The sequence below is a fragment of the Carcharodon carcharias genome, chromosome 2 (assembly GCF_017639515.1).
Source record: "Carcharodon carcharias isolate sCarCar2 chromosome 2, sCarCar2.pri, whole genome shotgun sequence".
Lineage (NCBI taxonomy): Eukaryota > Metazoa > Chordata > Chondrichthyes > Lamniformes > Lamnidae > Carcharodon > Carcharodon carcharias.
Window position 1 is genome coordinate 193,506,893 of NC_054468.1, and position 18,196 is coordinate 193,525,088.

Sequence of the window (18,196 nt, forward strand, 5' to 3'; positions counted from 1 at the left end):
AACATGGTACCTTCACTTCAGTTGCTGGGACTTCCTCCCCCTGCTCCCACGCTCGCTTGTTAATTGAACGCTAATGGAATTCTGCTGCCAAATGAGCCAGATATCAGCCTCTCATTAAAATTCAGTCCCTTAACTTAGTTTCCTTCTCCACAGATGTTGCTTGACCTGCCGAGTATTTTCAACATTTTCTGTTCTCATGCCAGATTCCCTGTCCTGCCCCAATTAGCAAGTTGTCTGTCAGTGTTCATTTGAGTGCTAGCAGCTTATTCAAAGAATTTAAATAAAGACCGATCATGAAAATGGTTCCGGTTTCTCATTGCTGCCATAAGACAGGTGGTGCGATAGCTTTGCTCCAGTACCTGCTCAATGTTCAGACAAGCCAAAAATTGCCCCAGTTATATCAGTTATGAAGTACAAGGGTAGTTCACCAAACTTGCACTTGCAGCTGGAAGCTAAACTCAAAGAGCACACGCTGGAAAATCTGGGCTACACAGTTGTATCTCGGATATCTCAGGTATTTCTACTTATGTTTCATATTAGGCATGCCACTTGGAGCACAGGATCCATGAACTTACCACACTCAGATTGACTCAGTTACACACTGGTTGACAATAATAAGAAATCTTAGCATTGTACAGTGAAAATTAATTTGGATTAGATGGGGAAGATGGAAACCTGGGGGTGCATTCAATGAGATAATTTTGTGGGTCACCATAATTCAAATTCATGTTTATGATATACTAATTAGTTACTCAAACCTAGCTCTGGTAATATGTATTGCTTTTATAAACTGTTTTTCTAAGACCAGCAAATGTCCTATGTCATTGCACACAATGATGCTGGTCTGTAGAAGAGGGGAAAGGGTGAAAGAATTTAGAATTGTAAAAGATTTAGCCAGAGTCATTGAATTAAGATCCTCTTAATGTTTCCTGGAAATAAATTTGTCCTGAATTTACTTGCGTATTCAGCTGGATTCCCATGGTAACTCTATACACTTCCCAGCACTTAATGGAAAGCTTATTTGAAATTTGGGGGCGCTAGCCAATAGGCAGAAGGGAACCCAGGAATCATGAAATTCTGGGTGTGGAAAATCCATTTCCCACCTCATCCTGTACAATATCATGGGTCATGCTTGAGGCAGATGGAGGAGGCAGGTGAAGGATGTCTCAGAAACTCATAGTGGAGGCTGGGACCTGGCATATCTGGGTTTCAGCTGATTTCCTGCTGACCTCTCTGCAGATTTACACCTAGATTGTTCATGCAGCTTTAATTATGATACTTGGAAATGTACTGAAAACATTACATGACTATCTCTCACAACTGTAATCTTGGTCCATCTCAATTTAATAAAATGCATGCAAGTATAGTTTAAAAGGCCAGAAATTAAGTTTGTCAGTGCTTGGATCCAAGTCAAGTAACATGTTACATTGACAAAGTACTTAGAAACTCACACACCAGTGGAAACACTCAAAAATTCACCAAGGATTAATTGTCTAATTCAGTTTGAAAGAGAACGGAAAGAAAAGATGCAACACACCTCTCAGTATAAAACAATTCAGGTGTTTATTTTGCTCATATTTACATCTAAAGAAGATTGTTCAAGTGAAGACAGCAGGGGGTGCTTGAGCACAGTGTAGCTGGAGCACTACAGTATTATCATTGACACCTGAATAAACAGCTTAGGAATAGCATCCACTGACTGCTTATGGCTAATACAGACAGCAGTTGGGTTTTATAGAGTTGTACCTGAGGCACATGCTTAAAATTTAGAGAGCAGAGGTTGACAACCCAAGCCATTTGGGATAACATGTTTATCTTACAATTCAACAAAACAAAAGTGGTGAGATTCCAATTAGTAAGTTAGTAAGTTGTTTAACAGTAAAAAAAAACCTCCTTAAATGCATTGCTAACTTAATTTGTCCATTATGACTGATCTTCATTCTAACTGAAAGGGACCTTCAGTGAATATAAAATAAATCAAACCATGCAGCCTTTGTGCATAGCATGTAACAGATGTTATGGTCTTCTAAAACAGCATGGATTGGCAACTTTCCCTACACCACGCTTTTCTTTCTTTGTTACTGTCATATTGCAGCAATAAAATACAGACAGCATTCTTTTGTACTTTCTATTCTTGTGGAAGGTATGATTTTTAATTCAGAGTTTCATATCTAAAGCAGCTACAAAACAGACCTATTCACAAGTTAAAAATGCCCGCTGGATCAGAACTGTATGGAATTTGTGATTTCAAGAGTTTGCATCTATTTGTCTAGACAAGCTGATATCTTTTCCCATTACAACCAACAAAACATGCCTAATTTTATTGCTTAGTTTTGGAAATCAGGTTTTGTCTAGTTTACCTAACTATACATATAAACTGCAACTGCTTTAAGTGAATTGCATTGCACCTAGTTTTTTAAAAATGTTTTTTCAATTTTATTCATTTTAGTAGGTTAATACGTATCAGAATATTTATTACACTGAAATTGAAATACCTTGTATTGTTCTATTGTGCATAGTCTAAATGAAAAATCAGATTGAAAGAAAAAGAGATTAAAACCTCAATGATGGAAGTCAATGATTTAAACTAATATTAGAAATACACAGCAAAATAGAATTTGTTTATTGTTTTAAAAATAAGTTCTTATTGTAATCATAGTCATGAGCTCAGTCGTAATCTAAACATCTAGCAACCATATAATAGAACTAAGGAAGAAAGAAAGTTTTACCAACATTAAAAAGCTTGTTGAGAGGTGAAACAAAACTCTCAACATTGAATGGTGGCACTTGTGAGGTGTGGGCTTTAGAATTACTGCAATAAGAGAATATAAGGTTTATATTACACCAAATGTGCGTTTGGAAAAATAAATGCCACCAATGCACATAGGGCAAGTGCTATTAGAAGAAAATGCATACACCATGTTTCAGAAAGCAGTTGGTTGGGTTGCAGCCAGTACTTAGTGTAGGGTATTTTGATGACATATTAGTGGAAGTCACTGTGACTCATTACCATTTTATTAACTATCATTATAACAATTAATTTAAACTTCTTTTGTGAGGATGGCCTAAACAGCTTCTGGAAGATTATGGTCTTTTATAGGATTTGCTAGGAAAGGTAAAGCCCATGCCACTTTTTGGCCTCTCATTGCTGTTCAGTGCCAATGGGACTAATCTCGTTCACTGCTAAATAAATTCCCCTCTTTGGGTTGCAGCTCTGATGGGTGGAACTTTCAAATGCTGCATCAAATCTGTTCCAATCCTGCCCCATTTCCCTTGGTTTTGATCGTTTTTAATACACTGCAGGTTCAATGGGATTTCTGTCACCGGAAGTGAGCCCACCAGTGTCCAGCTACAAAATCCTAGTGGTGCTGTAGCAGTTAGGCATTTTAAAGGTGGAGAGCTCTCAAAAGATTGGACAACTGGCAGAGGTTGAGGCTTGAAGGTAAGTAGGAACTGGATCTCTCCTTCAATTGGACTGTTACCACTGCTTCACCATGGTTGTCCCAAAAAGCAGTAGCAAGTGTACAGGATGTCAGGAAAATCTGCTGGGGACCAGGCATTACAGCCCTGCTACAATTTGCACACAGTGAGGGTGGAAGGAGCAGTTAGTGACGCTCTAGGGAAGGAGAGAAGGAAATCTAGGTAAGCCTTATCACTGGAATTTTTCACAGTTCTCTGTCATTTTCCTACCACTTTTCAGGTGGAATTGTGGAGGAAAATTCTGCCCCTATGTCTCTTCATCCATAGTTACTGAGATGTGCTTGAAAATACAATATATGGGTGGAAACCTTTACTCGCATTGTTATGGAAGCCGATATGTATAAAAGAATGATAAGGGCAAAACTAGCAGTGCCTTAACAATGAAGACTGTTTACAGCCTTTGCTAAAGCAGCAAGCTGATGCTCAATAGAAGGTTTGAAATCAGAGTTTGATGGTAAATATCTGTGTGGGAGAACTAAATGCCAAGGCAGGAATTATTCAAAGGAATTCAGAGCGGTTTGACATAACAGCTAATGATTGACAAATTACATTTACTGCAGATAAAGTCAAGGGGAAAATGTGGAGAAAATGTAGGTACATATTAAATAATATCCTGTAGTAGGTTAGAGATACGTTGTTTGGAGGTAAGGCTTGGGAGAAGCTTCTTAATTGTCATGACATTCATAAAGTTAGTTACTTGATTTTCAAAGTTATGGTTTGGAAATGCATCATACATTCAAATGCTAATAAATGCTAGTAAGTATGAAGTGAAAAAGATGTGTAAATTAGGATTTCCATAAATTGTAAATAATAGTAACTATTTGGGAAAATGCACAAAATGGATAATTATGTAAAGACACTGTGAAAATATGTATTTTACAAAATTATGTCAACTTTCTAAAATACCTTTAAATTTTAGATTAAATGAACACACTGCTGTTAACAGCAATACATTTTCAGCTTTATTTAAGTGTTATGTTCATACTTTATACAATCAGAGTGAACAGGATGTGGTTTGACTTTTAGGAATTCAATGTTTGGCCCAGAAATAAACTTAAGTTTTGTAGATGCCTGCAAAGAAGGTGAAGCAAAAAAAAGTGAGTTTGTCATTCATGCATAGAACCAAAGCAAATATCTTTGCTGTGACCAGCAGGACATCAGCTGCATGCAGTGCCACTTCCCTTTCAAAGTAGATAATGTAAGTGCTGGTGTTCTGAATGCTGTCAGTACAGAATTGCTGCTATACAGCTATGCATTGATCATTCTCATCACTGAGACAAGCAGTTCTGGTCTAGTAATTCAAGTTGAGGACTAGAATGGGGAGTTATTTCACACATTGGAAGTAATGGTGAGGAACTCAGAGATTTATCAAGGTACATTGGTTACAGTATATATAAGCTACTTCACCAAGCTTGCCTGATGGTTCAGATAGTTAATCCAATAAGTAGTTACACCATACAGACAAGAGAAATGCTAAATTTGGCTTCAGTTCTGTTCAAGTTTGGAAGATCTCATGCACTTCTTAACATAAATCCCAGAAGTTAAAAGAATGGCACTAAAAACAGCATGTGTGCACTGCTGCCCTGTATTGTCATTAGGTGCCCCTTCTTAGAGTTTTTGAGAAAAATGAAGGATCCAGCAAATTGTTAGTGGCAAAATCGTGGTGAGGATTCCATCATTTGTAGTCTGCTTATGACATTTTGTTCCTTTGAAAGATCCCTTGAAACATTCGCAGGAATAAAATGAACAGCCTAATAATGGATCGGAAAGGTAAATATTACCATAAAATGTATTCTTAAGAGGAATGGACTACAATCATTGTTCATTAGTGTCGGCTGCTAATACACATTTCTTAAACTCTTTCCCAGAGTTAATGTGCATATTTAGTTAACTAAGACTAACATTATGCTGCTGCAGGTGTTGGGAGTTGGTGCTGGGAGGACAGTGCTGCAACTTGTTTGTTAAATGATGGGTCATCACCCAGAGTCTAGTGCCTGTAAATTGCACTGCAGCTGGCCGTTCATTATCGTATCAATTCACTATCGTATCGCATTATCGGTAGATGTGGATTTTAATAAATGTGTGCCAATGTCAAGCATCTCGGACAACTCTACCTGGTCACCCCTACCTGAGCACATACTAATGATATTGACTCGTGAGGCGCTGTTCGCGCTAACTGTAGGTTATAAAAGTATGAAATCGCAAATATGCATTTGTCTATCAAAACTCTTCTTTCCAATGGACTCTCTGTACAGTTGCCCAATGATGAATTCTCCCAAACTTAGATTTTTTTTACCCCACATATCCCAGGAGATAACTGAACAAAGCTCCAGAATATCATCCTGGAATCGACCTTATCAACTTTGTCCACAAGTGACATTCTCACGATAGTGGTTGCACGCTTTGGAGCACTTGATTAAGAGATGCAGCAGGATACCACTCTCCTTGGTACTTGTCTGCACTCGTTTGGATGTATTTTTGAGGGATAAAACTGACAGCATTGAGGGGAATTTAAGAGCTAAGTTTACAATCATTTTCGAAACTCATGCATCTAGTGGGATATAATGAAAGAGGGTTACATTTTGGACAAAGTAAGGCTCAACACGTTTGTAGAAGATGCTGTTGATGATGCCTCAAGTCGTTCTCAGCTAGGTGCGTGCACAGGGAACTCTCAGTGAAGAGAAGCTGACGGGGTTAAGTGAAGTGTTATGTTGCGGATGAATCAATGCTGTGCTGCTGCATTTGTTGGAAGCTGGTGGGGGGTGTGGGGAGAGTGGAGGGACGGTGCGCGCGCTCAAGCTCGCTCCCGCCTTGAGCCTGGCGTACGCCGCCAGTGCGCGTCCCCGCGGCGTGTGAGAGGCGGGCGGTCAGAACAGCGGAACGACGAGGAGGAGGAGGGGAGGGGAGGTTTCGCCGGGCTCGGAGCTCCACGCATTGTCTGCGCCGTTACCATGAGCAGGGAAGATCGAGAGCTGCAGCTTGCGTCCCGCTCTCCCCATCGCACCAGCTCCATCACTGCAGCACTACCCACTGAGCAGAGAGGATGGCGGGGGGAAGGAAAGGACTTGTTGCCCCTCAGAACACTTTTCTGGAAAATATTGTCAGACGCTCCAATGGTAAGTGGGAAGAGGCCCCCAATCGGTGCTCTTAAAAGTTAGGGTTTTTTTTTGCAGGGTGAGAAAGTGTAATTTTGTTTTTCTTTTTAAAACATTACAGTGCTGCTCCGGGTTATCTGTGGGTTCCTTGTCCTTTGTGAACTGATTAACAAGTACCCCAGCCAAGTCTCATTACTGCTAAATCTGGTTACTGGAAAATAAAATGTTTGTGATGATGTTTTCTGTTACACTGGAATGCAGCATCGGCTGTACAGTAGTATATGGGGCTGCTGTCCACCTTATGCTGGGATGTCAGACAGTGCAAGTGCAGTAACTAGATTGCATGCTTTGACCTGAATTGTATTTCACCCCCCCCCCCCCCCTCACCTTTGTTACTCCCAACCACCCTCCCCGGAATCATCAGAATCACGACAACCTTGGAGCAGAAATGCTTTTAAAATACGAATTGAAAATGCATGTGCATCCTGCAGTGTTCAAGATCGGTGAACATTCAATGCAGCAGCAGCAGCCAGCCTGCAAACGCTGCAAGTTTTTTGCAGTCAAAAGATGTAAACTCTCTCCGGGATGGAGGAAGGACTGCTGCAGCTATGAATATTGGATGTCCGAAACAATCCCATTGAAAAAATAAATAGATTTAAGCATTTCTCCGTTTTCTGAATGCGACAAAATGACCTGGGTCCCATTTAGCCAGCTTCCCAAAAACAGGAAAGATTTTTTTGGCCAATCCCATGCTCAAAGTCGCTGTGGTTCTCGCAGCATAAGGTTGATTTTCTTTTTGTTATTTATTCCGCTCTCAGGAAAAAGGCACACAACCACCGGAGGAAAAAAAACACAAATCTTCCCGTTTATATCACCTGTATTTCACCCGAGTAAGCATATTTGATAATTGAGGTAGAATGAGACGTGGACGTATTAGAACAGCTCTATAATGTTGGTATAGTGTCAGTATGTTTATAGAGTGATTGCCGTAGGATAGCGAATACTATAGAAATACGTCCAGTAGACAGCGACACTATACGATCAAAGGGAAGCATTGTTTTTCGGTGGTAGTCATTTCGGCTTGGTGCGTTGATTTCGTTCCAGAGGCTTTCTTTCCTATCGGTGTCTGGAAAAGAATTATTAGATCGTTTGAAAGAAAAAAAAACATTGTACAGATTGGGTAATTCTAGAAATATCCATGCGATCTAGTTCCAACTTCGATTTGTTTTGCGAATGAAAATAATTACTTAAGGCGAGATATTCCAAGGGATCAGAACACTCGAATAATTTAGGTATGCAGTTCTACAATCGTTTTGTATTTTGTTATGCTAATACTTTATGAAACTTCTCAGCCACATACCAATACTACGTTTTTAAAGGAATTATTTGAACAAACTATCTCTTCAGGGCACAAGCTGTCTGTACAAATTTGGGATATGTTTTATAACCTTAGTTTCACAAGGAAATCATGCAAATTATGTAGCCTTAAAAGCATATAGATTATTTTTGACCCATGTTCTAAAACTTAGAATAATTACACTTCATCATCTCAAATATGCAGTTGATTGGGAAACCCTTTTGATGATACTCATTTATGTTGAGAAGGGCTCTTCAGCTTTGATTCTGTTTTCTTTGGTTCATTGTTAGTCAGCTGAGGTTCTGGATCCAGAGGAAATCTAAGATCAGTCGCACTCTTGAGTTCATTGAAAGATCACATACAAATTTACTGTAACTAATAAATCTGGAAATGTGTGCTGAGGAAATGTGAGTAACTTTTTAGTCCCATGTTTTTATGCATTGGTCCTCAATGTTGAGTTTGTTTTCAATGTGGCTACGAATACACTTATTGAAGCATGTTGTGAAGGGTTTTATGAGTAGATGATTTGTGTTATTTTGCAAAATATTTGATATTTAAGCAGAGGTTACTGAATGATTATAGCTGGTTTTATCCTGAGAAAAGAGAATGGAAGCAAGAGTTAAGAACTGAACTGAACTTTTTTTTATTGTGGGGTACCGATTCTGACATCGAATTTGCTGGGCAATTCTCTGTAGCTGTAAGAAGGTAATTCAGGTTTCAACACTTCCATATTATTCTAGGCAAATAGTTTTGCCCCACTGTATGAAGGAAATTAATGTTGAGTTTTTGATGTTTTAGATATCACTTTTATGTTCCAGTTTTGTCTGTAAACTGGAAAACAAAATCATTACTTTTTCACTCCATAAATCTGCATCAGGAATTGGTAGACATTATTATATAGAAGTGGTCTGATTGACAAAAGATAATCAACAAATGAGAAGGTCACATTCCTAGCGGACCAGAAGCAATACAAGTTCTTAAACAGACCCTAGGGGTTGTGCTTGCTTTTGTCTTGCCGACTAATAGCTGTGATGTGAATGCCAACATGTTTGATACTATACTGGAGCTTAGAGCTGATTAAAGAACTTGGTTGAACCCCATGCTTTATTCAGCTCTCCATCCCTATTCCACAGCATAATGGAATGTCTATTATAACCAAAACTGCTAACATGTCAATCTGAATTATGTTTTACTCAATCGGGCTTTGTTTGGGGTTGTGCAGACATTCTTTATCAAAAACTAAAACTAGTATTTTATTACCTAGTCTTTTTATAGAAAGAAGTGATAAACCAATGACCGTTTGTATAACAGCTCTCTGTTTAAAAAATATTGAATTCTTTAAAGGTAGTTCCTTGATGAAACACAGTCAAAGCTATTGGCTTTTTGAAGTAATAAATCTACAAAACTCATGTTAATATCATTTCAGGTAATTGCATATTGACTTACTGTTTGGTAATGGGCAGTCCTTATATATTACAATTGCCTCATTTTGGTGGAAAAAATTAATTTGTTTAAGAGTAGACAGAAAGAAGTTTGTGATTTGCAAACATTCAGCGGTATTGAAAGAGGCAGGCGTGGTGACAGAAGGTAGAACAATAAACTGGAATTAAACCATGGCATGCACTCTACAAAGACTACAGTAGCAATTTTCTGTTGAACACTGATTAAAAACCAATTGTATAGACACTGTCTGGGAGTGATGAGTTCTAGCATTTCTCTCGTTACTCTCAACTAATAATTTATGTCACTGAATTGTTTAGTTCAGTGATCCTAAGAGTTTATCAGTTAAGTAAAGCACCGTTAAAACTCTTGCTGTCATAGTTAGTTAAAGCAACTGATTTTTTAAACCATTCTGTGGGCATCTGCAAGGATCTCTTCAGTATAATACTGAAATACAATATCAACATTTTGCAGTAATACTTCCTGTTATTCCATATTCCATCAGTTGTAATCAAAGAGAAGAGACTTAGCTTGTTCCATAGACAGATTTCAAAGAAATTTTAATGGTGGGCAAATAGATAGAATGTTTGCACTTACCTCTACATTAATTGGATTCATTGGCAATCATTTCCTATGTTTACTCTACACCTTTATGACTTTGAGGCTCCATTTTTCAGCATGTATATTGTCAGATTTCTTAGTTGCATCTTTCACAAATTATAACTCAACCAAAATGAGAACTTACGTCTTCATCAGCACAAAGTTTCACATTCTTGTCCTCACTGTTTCACTAGCTCCACACCTGGTCAAATTGGTCTTGCCCCATCCTATTTCTAGTAGTCTCCTCCAGTATATACTCCTACATCTATTCTTTATTCCCCACTCCATTCCACTGGTGGCTGTTTCTTCAGGTACTATGAGGGTGAAATTTGACCTGGTTGTGCCTTTTGTATGGGCAGAAAATGGGGCAGAGAGGTCCAATCTTTGGAACAGCATCAGAAACACATTCCCCTTGATATATTGGTTCTGGTGATCTAAAGCTTTAGCGTCAGTCCAGAAACAGCTATTAGACTCCTTGAACATGTGCTTCAGAACCCCTTTCCAAAGTTGGTCAAAAACTAGGCAGATCTTGCACTGTGGAAACAGGGTTCCACAGAGGCCTAGCCATCGGTTCTTTAAGATAACTTTAGAGGTCGCCAAAGGCCAGGTAAAAATTTGTTTAGTAAATTGTTAAAACATACCTTAATGTGGATTCAGAAAGAGCCCCTTCTCAAGTGCCTCTGCCACCCCGTTAGAACCCAACTAAGGGCTCTTTACAACATCACAGTAGCCTGACATTTACCTCTGCTTCACGGGAGAGCTGGCCAGGGATGTGCGGTTGGTGCCCAAAGGCCCTTTGACTTAGTGAAATGAGACCCAAGGCCTAGTTTTATCTGGTCTTGTGCCATTCTCTTGCACCCAGATCACATAACTTAGTGAGCATGAATGATTTTCTACCATTATGTTTCTGCTCAGTGATTCCACCTGAATCTCTCCCTCACTACCATTAAAAAACTTTATAAGGTCCATCTCTTTAATTGCGCCTTTGTCCCTATCAGTTTTTTTTCCATTTTTCCCTTCCTGATAGAATAGACAGTTCTTTTGACCCACCACCCTCTGTACATATGGGAAGTATTGGAGAAGTTGTTTTTCCTCCTCTGTTTGCTTTGTCAAGAGTTATATTTACATAGGGCAATCCAATGTACCTTTGTTTAATAAGCTAAATAAAGTAGGATGACATATTCCCAATCAGGTAAGCCACTGAACAATGGGCATTAGGTGATTGGATTGAAAACACAGTGTTAGCCTTCCAATCTCAGACTTTTTGTATTCCTTGTTATGTAGTTGATCAAATATAGCAAATGTTTCTGGAAATTGAAAAGCTTAGAAGTTTTACTTTGGTTGTGATTTCAAGTGAAATCTGGAACATCAGATACATATAGGGCCTTAATAGGAAATAGGATGTGAAAATACTATTCTTAGTCTTAGAATGAAACACTTTGATGATCTGAGGGAAAATGCTATCCTGCAGCAGTATCTGTGATTTGCTGTTAATTGAAATTATGTCAGTCACACAGGAACTCTGATTTTTTGTGCTTGGATGTATTTACAGATCTCTACTGCCCTTTTGACAATTTGTTGATGTTTGTAGGGAGTGGTTGAGAGTGTCTGCTTTCTCTAACATTAATGAATTGAAAGTAAAGTTTCTCTGATGCTCAGCAGATTGCCAGACAGTTCAATGAAGTCAATGGAAATGAAAATCAGAGAGGTGTTAAATGGGCTGCTGATGCATTAATGACATTTTACACTATCACACAAAATCCAAATTACCCTTGTTTTTCCCAACTCCTATTTACCGTTCAACACAACACTAATCCTCCTGCCATCATTTAAACAATATAAAGATATAACAAGATTTAAATGAAGATAAAACAACATTTTCTTAAGGAAGCAATGGGCTAGATTTTGCAGTTAAAATAACAGTGAGGCTAATGAAACTCACTTATTTATATGCAAAGCATACAGCAACTTCAGGCAAGAGGCAGAATTATCGTTAAGTCCACATATCCAAACATTGCTGTCCTCGTTGTACTGTTACACAATTAGTTTTGTAAAATCAGCATTTTGCTGACTGCCTTACCAATGAAATGTATTAAATGGTAAGTTGCTGTTTTACATGGTAGATATGAATGAAACTCACTGCAAATTTTTAGGGCTAGTAATTAATTACAAGTATAATTATCATTTTAACAATGTGGTAAGTGTTAATGATGGCTAAACAACTTCTCTGGAACAGAAAATTATTTATTATAAGTGTAATATTTCATTCTTTCAGGTTGTAGATTGTTTTAGGTGATTTTTAAAATGTCAGAGTTTAAATTTAATTTTTTCTTACTTTTATTTCCTGTCTTCTTTCTCTCTTAATCTAAACTTTCTTTCCTTCTTGTACCTGATTTGACATTGAGTTAACCCCCTTTAAATCACCTCCTTCTCACTCCTTCTGTTGGCTTCCCAATAGAAAGAAAGACTTGAATTTATATGGTGCTTTTCACAGCCTTAGGATGCCCAGAAGTGCTATACAGTCAACAAAGTACTTGTAGTCAGTCACTGTTTATTGTAGGAATCCTTAAACCTCATTTGCCAGAGATACCCTATTGTTTGTCCTGCTTACTCAAATCTCAGATACCCTATTTCCCTTGCTGCACTATCAACTCGCATTTTTGGCAGCTTAGTGGGCAAACATCTTTTGAGCTGAAGGGTGCAGGGGCAAGTTTAACTAACAGTGGGTTCAGCTAGATGTCTGCTACAGCAAAAGCTAGCCCAATATAATTTAACAATCTTAACAGACAACTTGAAGGATGGTTCTAAGTTCTGGTTGTGTGGAAGTTAGGTAAATAATATTTTTGTCTGTAACCAATGTTATAATTGTCATGAATTTAACAATATCTCCATCACGTTTCAGATAGCTGTGTTCTGCTTTGGAACAGCATTCATAACATAAGAATGGCTCAGTGTCAATAATGATGGCTCATGAATCTCATGTGTCTCCTTATTGATTTTAACTGTGATTAGTTTTAGGTTTGCTGGGCCTGGGAGGAAGATGGCTCTGTTGTGTGCTTTTTATAAATAGGCCAATTTATCAAAAGGATTGACCATTCAATTAATTTTGTTTAGTCTCACACAACTCTATAGCAGTGTTTTCAAATACATTCACCGCATGTGACTTATTTGGAATTTAGATGTGGCTAATTGCAGTTCTGTTAGTAAATAGAAAATGAGTAATGGACACTATTGGGCATGTGATATGAATACTCATTCATGTACTTCAACATTTTGTTAATCTAGTAAAATGGTAAACAAAAAGAAAAGTGTGTGAGTATTTTTAATTATTGTATGGATATGCTTTACTTTCTTTGATTGTTACTTTTGGTTATGTGCTAAAAGTGGATTGCAACATGATGGAACTGTTGGACTTCAGCACCATGGAACACCAGCAATACTCCATGGAGGGGGGACTTGTGAGTTTGGTCAGCTCAATCAACTGGAACAACTGCTAAAAACCAGTGGAAGAGAGCAAACCCAATAATAACAGCTCCAACAGGGCACATCATGGCAAAAGGCAAATACGGTCCAACTACATTTCAGATTTAGAGCAGAGGTGGTTGTGGCGTATCTTTTGTGTGTCAACAGTTGCAGCAGTAACTTGAACAAAGTCAAAGTACCGCTCACAACTGTTGGATACGCTTACATTGATGTGGAATGATTGATAAATCAATGCCAGAATTCCAAACTTTGTTGAAAGAGATTTCAAAGTTTTGTACTGAATGGTGGTAGATGTTTAAATAAATATACATATGAAGTACATTTACTTCTTTTGTGTTTGAGGAGTTTCCGACTAAATTTAGTGCATGTGGCTAAAACGGTATTGGCATAGCTGCAGCGGTGGTTAGTCATTGTTAGGAAATAGAATCAGTTTAACTAAGTTATATTTGTATTTGTGGGTGTTAGGAATGAGTTTTAGCTTTAAAGTTTAATTTTGATTTGTATTTCTGTATCTGTGGGTAAAGAAAGGTTAAATTGAGTTTTAGTTTCACTTTAAAAAGATGCTTGCATTTCTAATGGGAGTTTATGACTTAAGAAGTTAAACAAACAGGAGTAGAAGAATTGGACTGTTGCCTAGCAACAGAGGTCCAGAGAGGCAGATCCCTCCCACAGACACACACAAGAAGAAAGACAGCAGTTTGTTTTGGAAGCTGATAGAATTCAGTTGTTTTTTTGGAACTTACTGCCAGGAGAGACTGGAGCAAAGGGGACAGATTGTCAGTCCCAAGCTAAAAAAAAAAATCCCAAAAATCCAGAGGAGAAAGTCCAAAGAAGATCTTCTAGTCAAAGAAAGGACAGGAACCAGGAAAATGTCCTTTTAACGAAGTTAAGAGTGAGGGGCAGAGAGAACGGCTCCAATTTTCAGATTTAAAGAGAGAAAAGCTGCAGCAAGCAGATTTAAAGCAAGAACAGCTTGCATGAGGCAAGAAGGTCCAAAGAGACAACTGAAGGTCTGTAATTCTTTGCTATGGGCATGTGAAGCAGCAGTGGTACTGTTGACAGCTGAGTCGGTGAGAGAGAATGTGTCAAAGACAGCTTGAATGCATGTGGTGACCCGGGGAAGAGGAACATCAGAAGGAGAGTTCAAAACTCTGGAGGCCTTGTGGAAGGTTTCTGAGAGAAAGTGTCAGTTTGGGAGAAGATTCTAAAGCCAGTTCTTGGAAAGTGGAGATTGGAAACCCACGTGTGAGAGATGGAATTCAGTGAGACTGATTGGCTTACGGTGTGACAAGTATCTAGGGGGACTTGAGGAGAGATCCATAGCATCTGGTTGAAGTGGCATCTGTCACTTGGTTTCAGAGTGTGGTGTGTCTGACCACAGAGTGCCTATTGGACTGTGTACTTACTGTGAACATTAGAGTATAAAATAGCTTTTGTAACTTGTGTTATCCTTACAAATCTGTATATATCTGTAAAGGTATGGTTGTGGGTGAAGGACTATTGTAATATAGTTCATTTTTTCTGGTTGAATAAATGTTTTATTCTTTTGTTAAAAGTTCGTTAGCTGACTCCTGTGACTCTGTTCAGTAGCTAATCTCAACATATCTGAACAAACAAATTATAAGATAGGATCTGTCAATCTAGGTTCCTCTCTGGGATCAGGCCTGTCCAGGGGTAACCTCAACTGGGATTGTAACATCACTATATCGTACAACATCATGTTATGGGGTGCAGAATAAGTCTTTAGAATAACTTTTGAGTAAAAAAACTCCCTTGTCAAATGCTATAAAATTCACAATATTTCTTGCAGCTGTCATATTTTGAGTTTATTGTACAGAGTTATATGGAATATAAAGCAGTGAAACAGGCCATTCAGCATAACTAGTCTATGCTGTTGTTCATATTCCAAACATGCTTCCTCCAATTTTATTTATACCTTCAGCTTTTCAGAATATCTTTCTAGCCCCTTTTCTCTCGTACTTAGCTAATTTGCTTTTGAAAGCTTTTGAGCGATTTCCCTCAAACATTTCCTGTGCTAGCAAGATGCACATCCTAACAACTTTGAGTTATTAAACATTACTTAACTTGTTTTGGATTTATTAATAACTATATTGTGTTTAACATACCTAGTCCAGGATTTTCCTGCAAATGGAAACATTCTCACCACATCTATCCTGTCTAACCCATTCAGAGTTTTAAAGATAGAGATCAAGTCACCTCTAAGCCTCCATTTTTCCAGAAAGAAGCCAAAATCTGTGAAATTTTTTTGCTTTGATATTAGCTTTGTAAATCTTTGCATTTTCTCCTGTGCTTTTAGGGGTAGGATTTTTCAGATGCCACCAAAAATGTTAGTGACAGACGCATACCTGCCCATGTTGCCAGTCCTGCAGCCATTTAATGGAGCTTTAATTGGCTGGAGATGGGACTTTTGTCCCTCACTTGGGAGGAAGTCCTGCCTCGGAGTTTGACCAGCAGATCTACAGGCCTAGCATTTCCACTGGTAGTGGTGGCCACTGCTGGGACATGCAGACAGTCCCCAAATTCTAAGTGTTCGGATCCCAGGACAAAAATAAGGCCCGGGATCTTGCGGCAGAGACAGGAAGGAAAGCTCCAGGAGGAGGAGGGTGCAGCAAGAGGAGTCGGGGCAGTGTTGGAAAAGCTGGGGAGGAAGGGAGGTAGGGACACGGTGTGCGGGGCAGACCTTGGGTGGAAGCGATCGGGAAAGGAGACCAGTGATGGAGGCGTTTTACCTCATCCTGCCCGAGGCACGTGCAGCCTTACCTGCCATGCTACCCCATTTGTCTCTGACCTCCTCTTGCCAGACTCTAAATTGCGACTGGATGGGAAGCAGCCCTTAAGTGGCCTCAGCTGGGAGGAGGGCAGGAGCACTGCCCTATGCCTCCCTTGCACACCCCACATCCCAAAAGGTCAGAGACAGCAAGTAGGTGGTGGGAAAGCCACCTGGTGAATTTTGTGGCACCCCTTCTCCCCAGCCTACAAATCCACCAGCGACAGCTCGTAAAATTCTGCCCTTTATCTTTTTTTATAGTGTGGAGTTCAGAACTGTGTAGAGTAGTCAAAGTGGAGCTTGACAAGGACTCTATATAAATTTAACATAGCTTCACTACTTTTGAATTTTATGCTTCTAGAAATAAATCCTCGCACTTTGTTAGCATTTTCAAGTGTTTTGCTAACATGTGATTTATTCACCGGTACCTAAATCTCTTTGCTGTTCTACTTCATTCAGTTTTCTTATTTACTGAAGTGTAGGTGATGTTTCTATTTTTTTTACCAAAGTGCATCACCATCTGTTTATCACATTAAAGTTTGTTTGCCACAACCATCCTAAAGGCAAGTTTTCTAATGTGTTCTTGTATTATGCTGCATTCTTCCTCACTATTAGCTATATTTTGCCACTGCCCACTCCCCTCTCACCCCAATTTGGTACCGTCTACAAATTTTGATAATTGCCTAGATTTTGCAGTCAGTGGTGAATGAATGGCACTCGCCATTCAATACACTTACATTTGTCTACAGACTTTCTGTGGGCTTTTGCAATGCATTGAAACAGCATGGCACCCTCTACAGGAGACCTTTGTGAACAGGGCAAGCTATGGCCTCTATTCTTAATCAATCAGGTTGAAGAGGCATTCTTGAGACAACAGTCTTTAGGTCCAAGGATGTGCAATACAAAATTTTTAATTCAATGCCAAACCTGATGCAGAGAGTGATTTAGAGAGGGAAAGAAAGATGGGATTAAGAGATCGAGATAAAGAAAGCAGAAAGTAAAAGAAAAAAGTTTGATTTTTAAATTTTTTAGAATATCCAATAATAATTAAAAACTGTAGGTATGAGACTCACACTTTTAAAAGTAAACTCTCAGTGCCAGAGAGGTTGTTTGGCAGCAGTTAGACTTAGCATGCTGTTAAAAATTCACTTACACTTGAGTGGACAATTCCTAACTTTTTCTTCTGTTTTATTGGGTGTCTAATGGATAAGTATCCCATCTTCATATCCTCCATCATATATTTATGGCCCTTAATTTTGGATTCTTCGACAAGTAGAAACATCTTTATTCGTGACTTCTGGCCTCATAATGGAGGGAAGGTCATTGATGAAGCAGCTGAAGATGGTTGGATCTAGGACACTGTCCTGAGGAACTCCTGCAGTGATGTCTCGGGGCTGAAATTTTTGGCCTCCAACAATACTAACCATCTTATATTATGCCAGGTATGACTCTAGCCAGTGGAGAGTTTTCTTCCTGATTCCCATTGACTTGAGTTTTGCTAGGGTTCTATGACATTTGGATCAAGACTGTAATGAGGACTGGAGCCAAGCAGTCTTGGCAAAACCAAGCTGGGCATTAGTGAGCAGCTTATTGGTGAGTAAGTGCCACTTGACAGCACTGTTGATGACACCTTCCATTACCTTGCTGATGCTCGATAGTCAACTGATGGGGCAGTACTTGGCTGGATTGGAATTGTCCTGCTTTCTGTGGACAGGATATAACTGGACACATTTCCACATTTTCAGGTAGATGCCAGTGTTGTAGCTAAATTGGAACAACAGGGTGCAGTTAGTTCTAGAATGCCAGTCTTCAGCATTATAGGAGGGATGTTGTCAGGGCCCATAGCCTTTGCTATATCCAGTAAGCAGTGTGCTCAGCCATTTCCTGATGTCACTTGGAGTGGATTGAATTGGCTGAAGACTGGCATCTGTGATGGTGATGTCGTCAGGATGA

At 39.0% G+C, this 18,196-nt stretch overlaps 1 protein-coding gene across 2 annotated transcripts in view; it reads left to right on the forward strand.

Moving 5' to 3' along the window:
* Positions 1 to 6,523: 6,523 nt before the first annotated feature.
* The window catches only part of kcnh1a (potassium voltage-gated channel, subfamily H (eag-related), member 1a), a 303,671-nt gene continuing 291,998 nt past the window's right edge, over positions 6,524 to 18,196 (forward strand). For both annotated transcript variants that reach the window (XM_041178371.1, XM_041178377.1), the window contains exon 1: positions 6,524 to 6,596. In XM_041178371.1, the coding sequence (XP_041034305.1) occupies positions 6,524 to 6,596 (73 nt within the window). The remainder of the gene's footprint in view (positions 6,597 to 18,196) is intronic.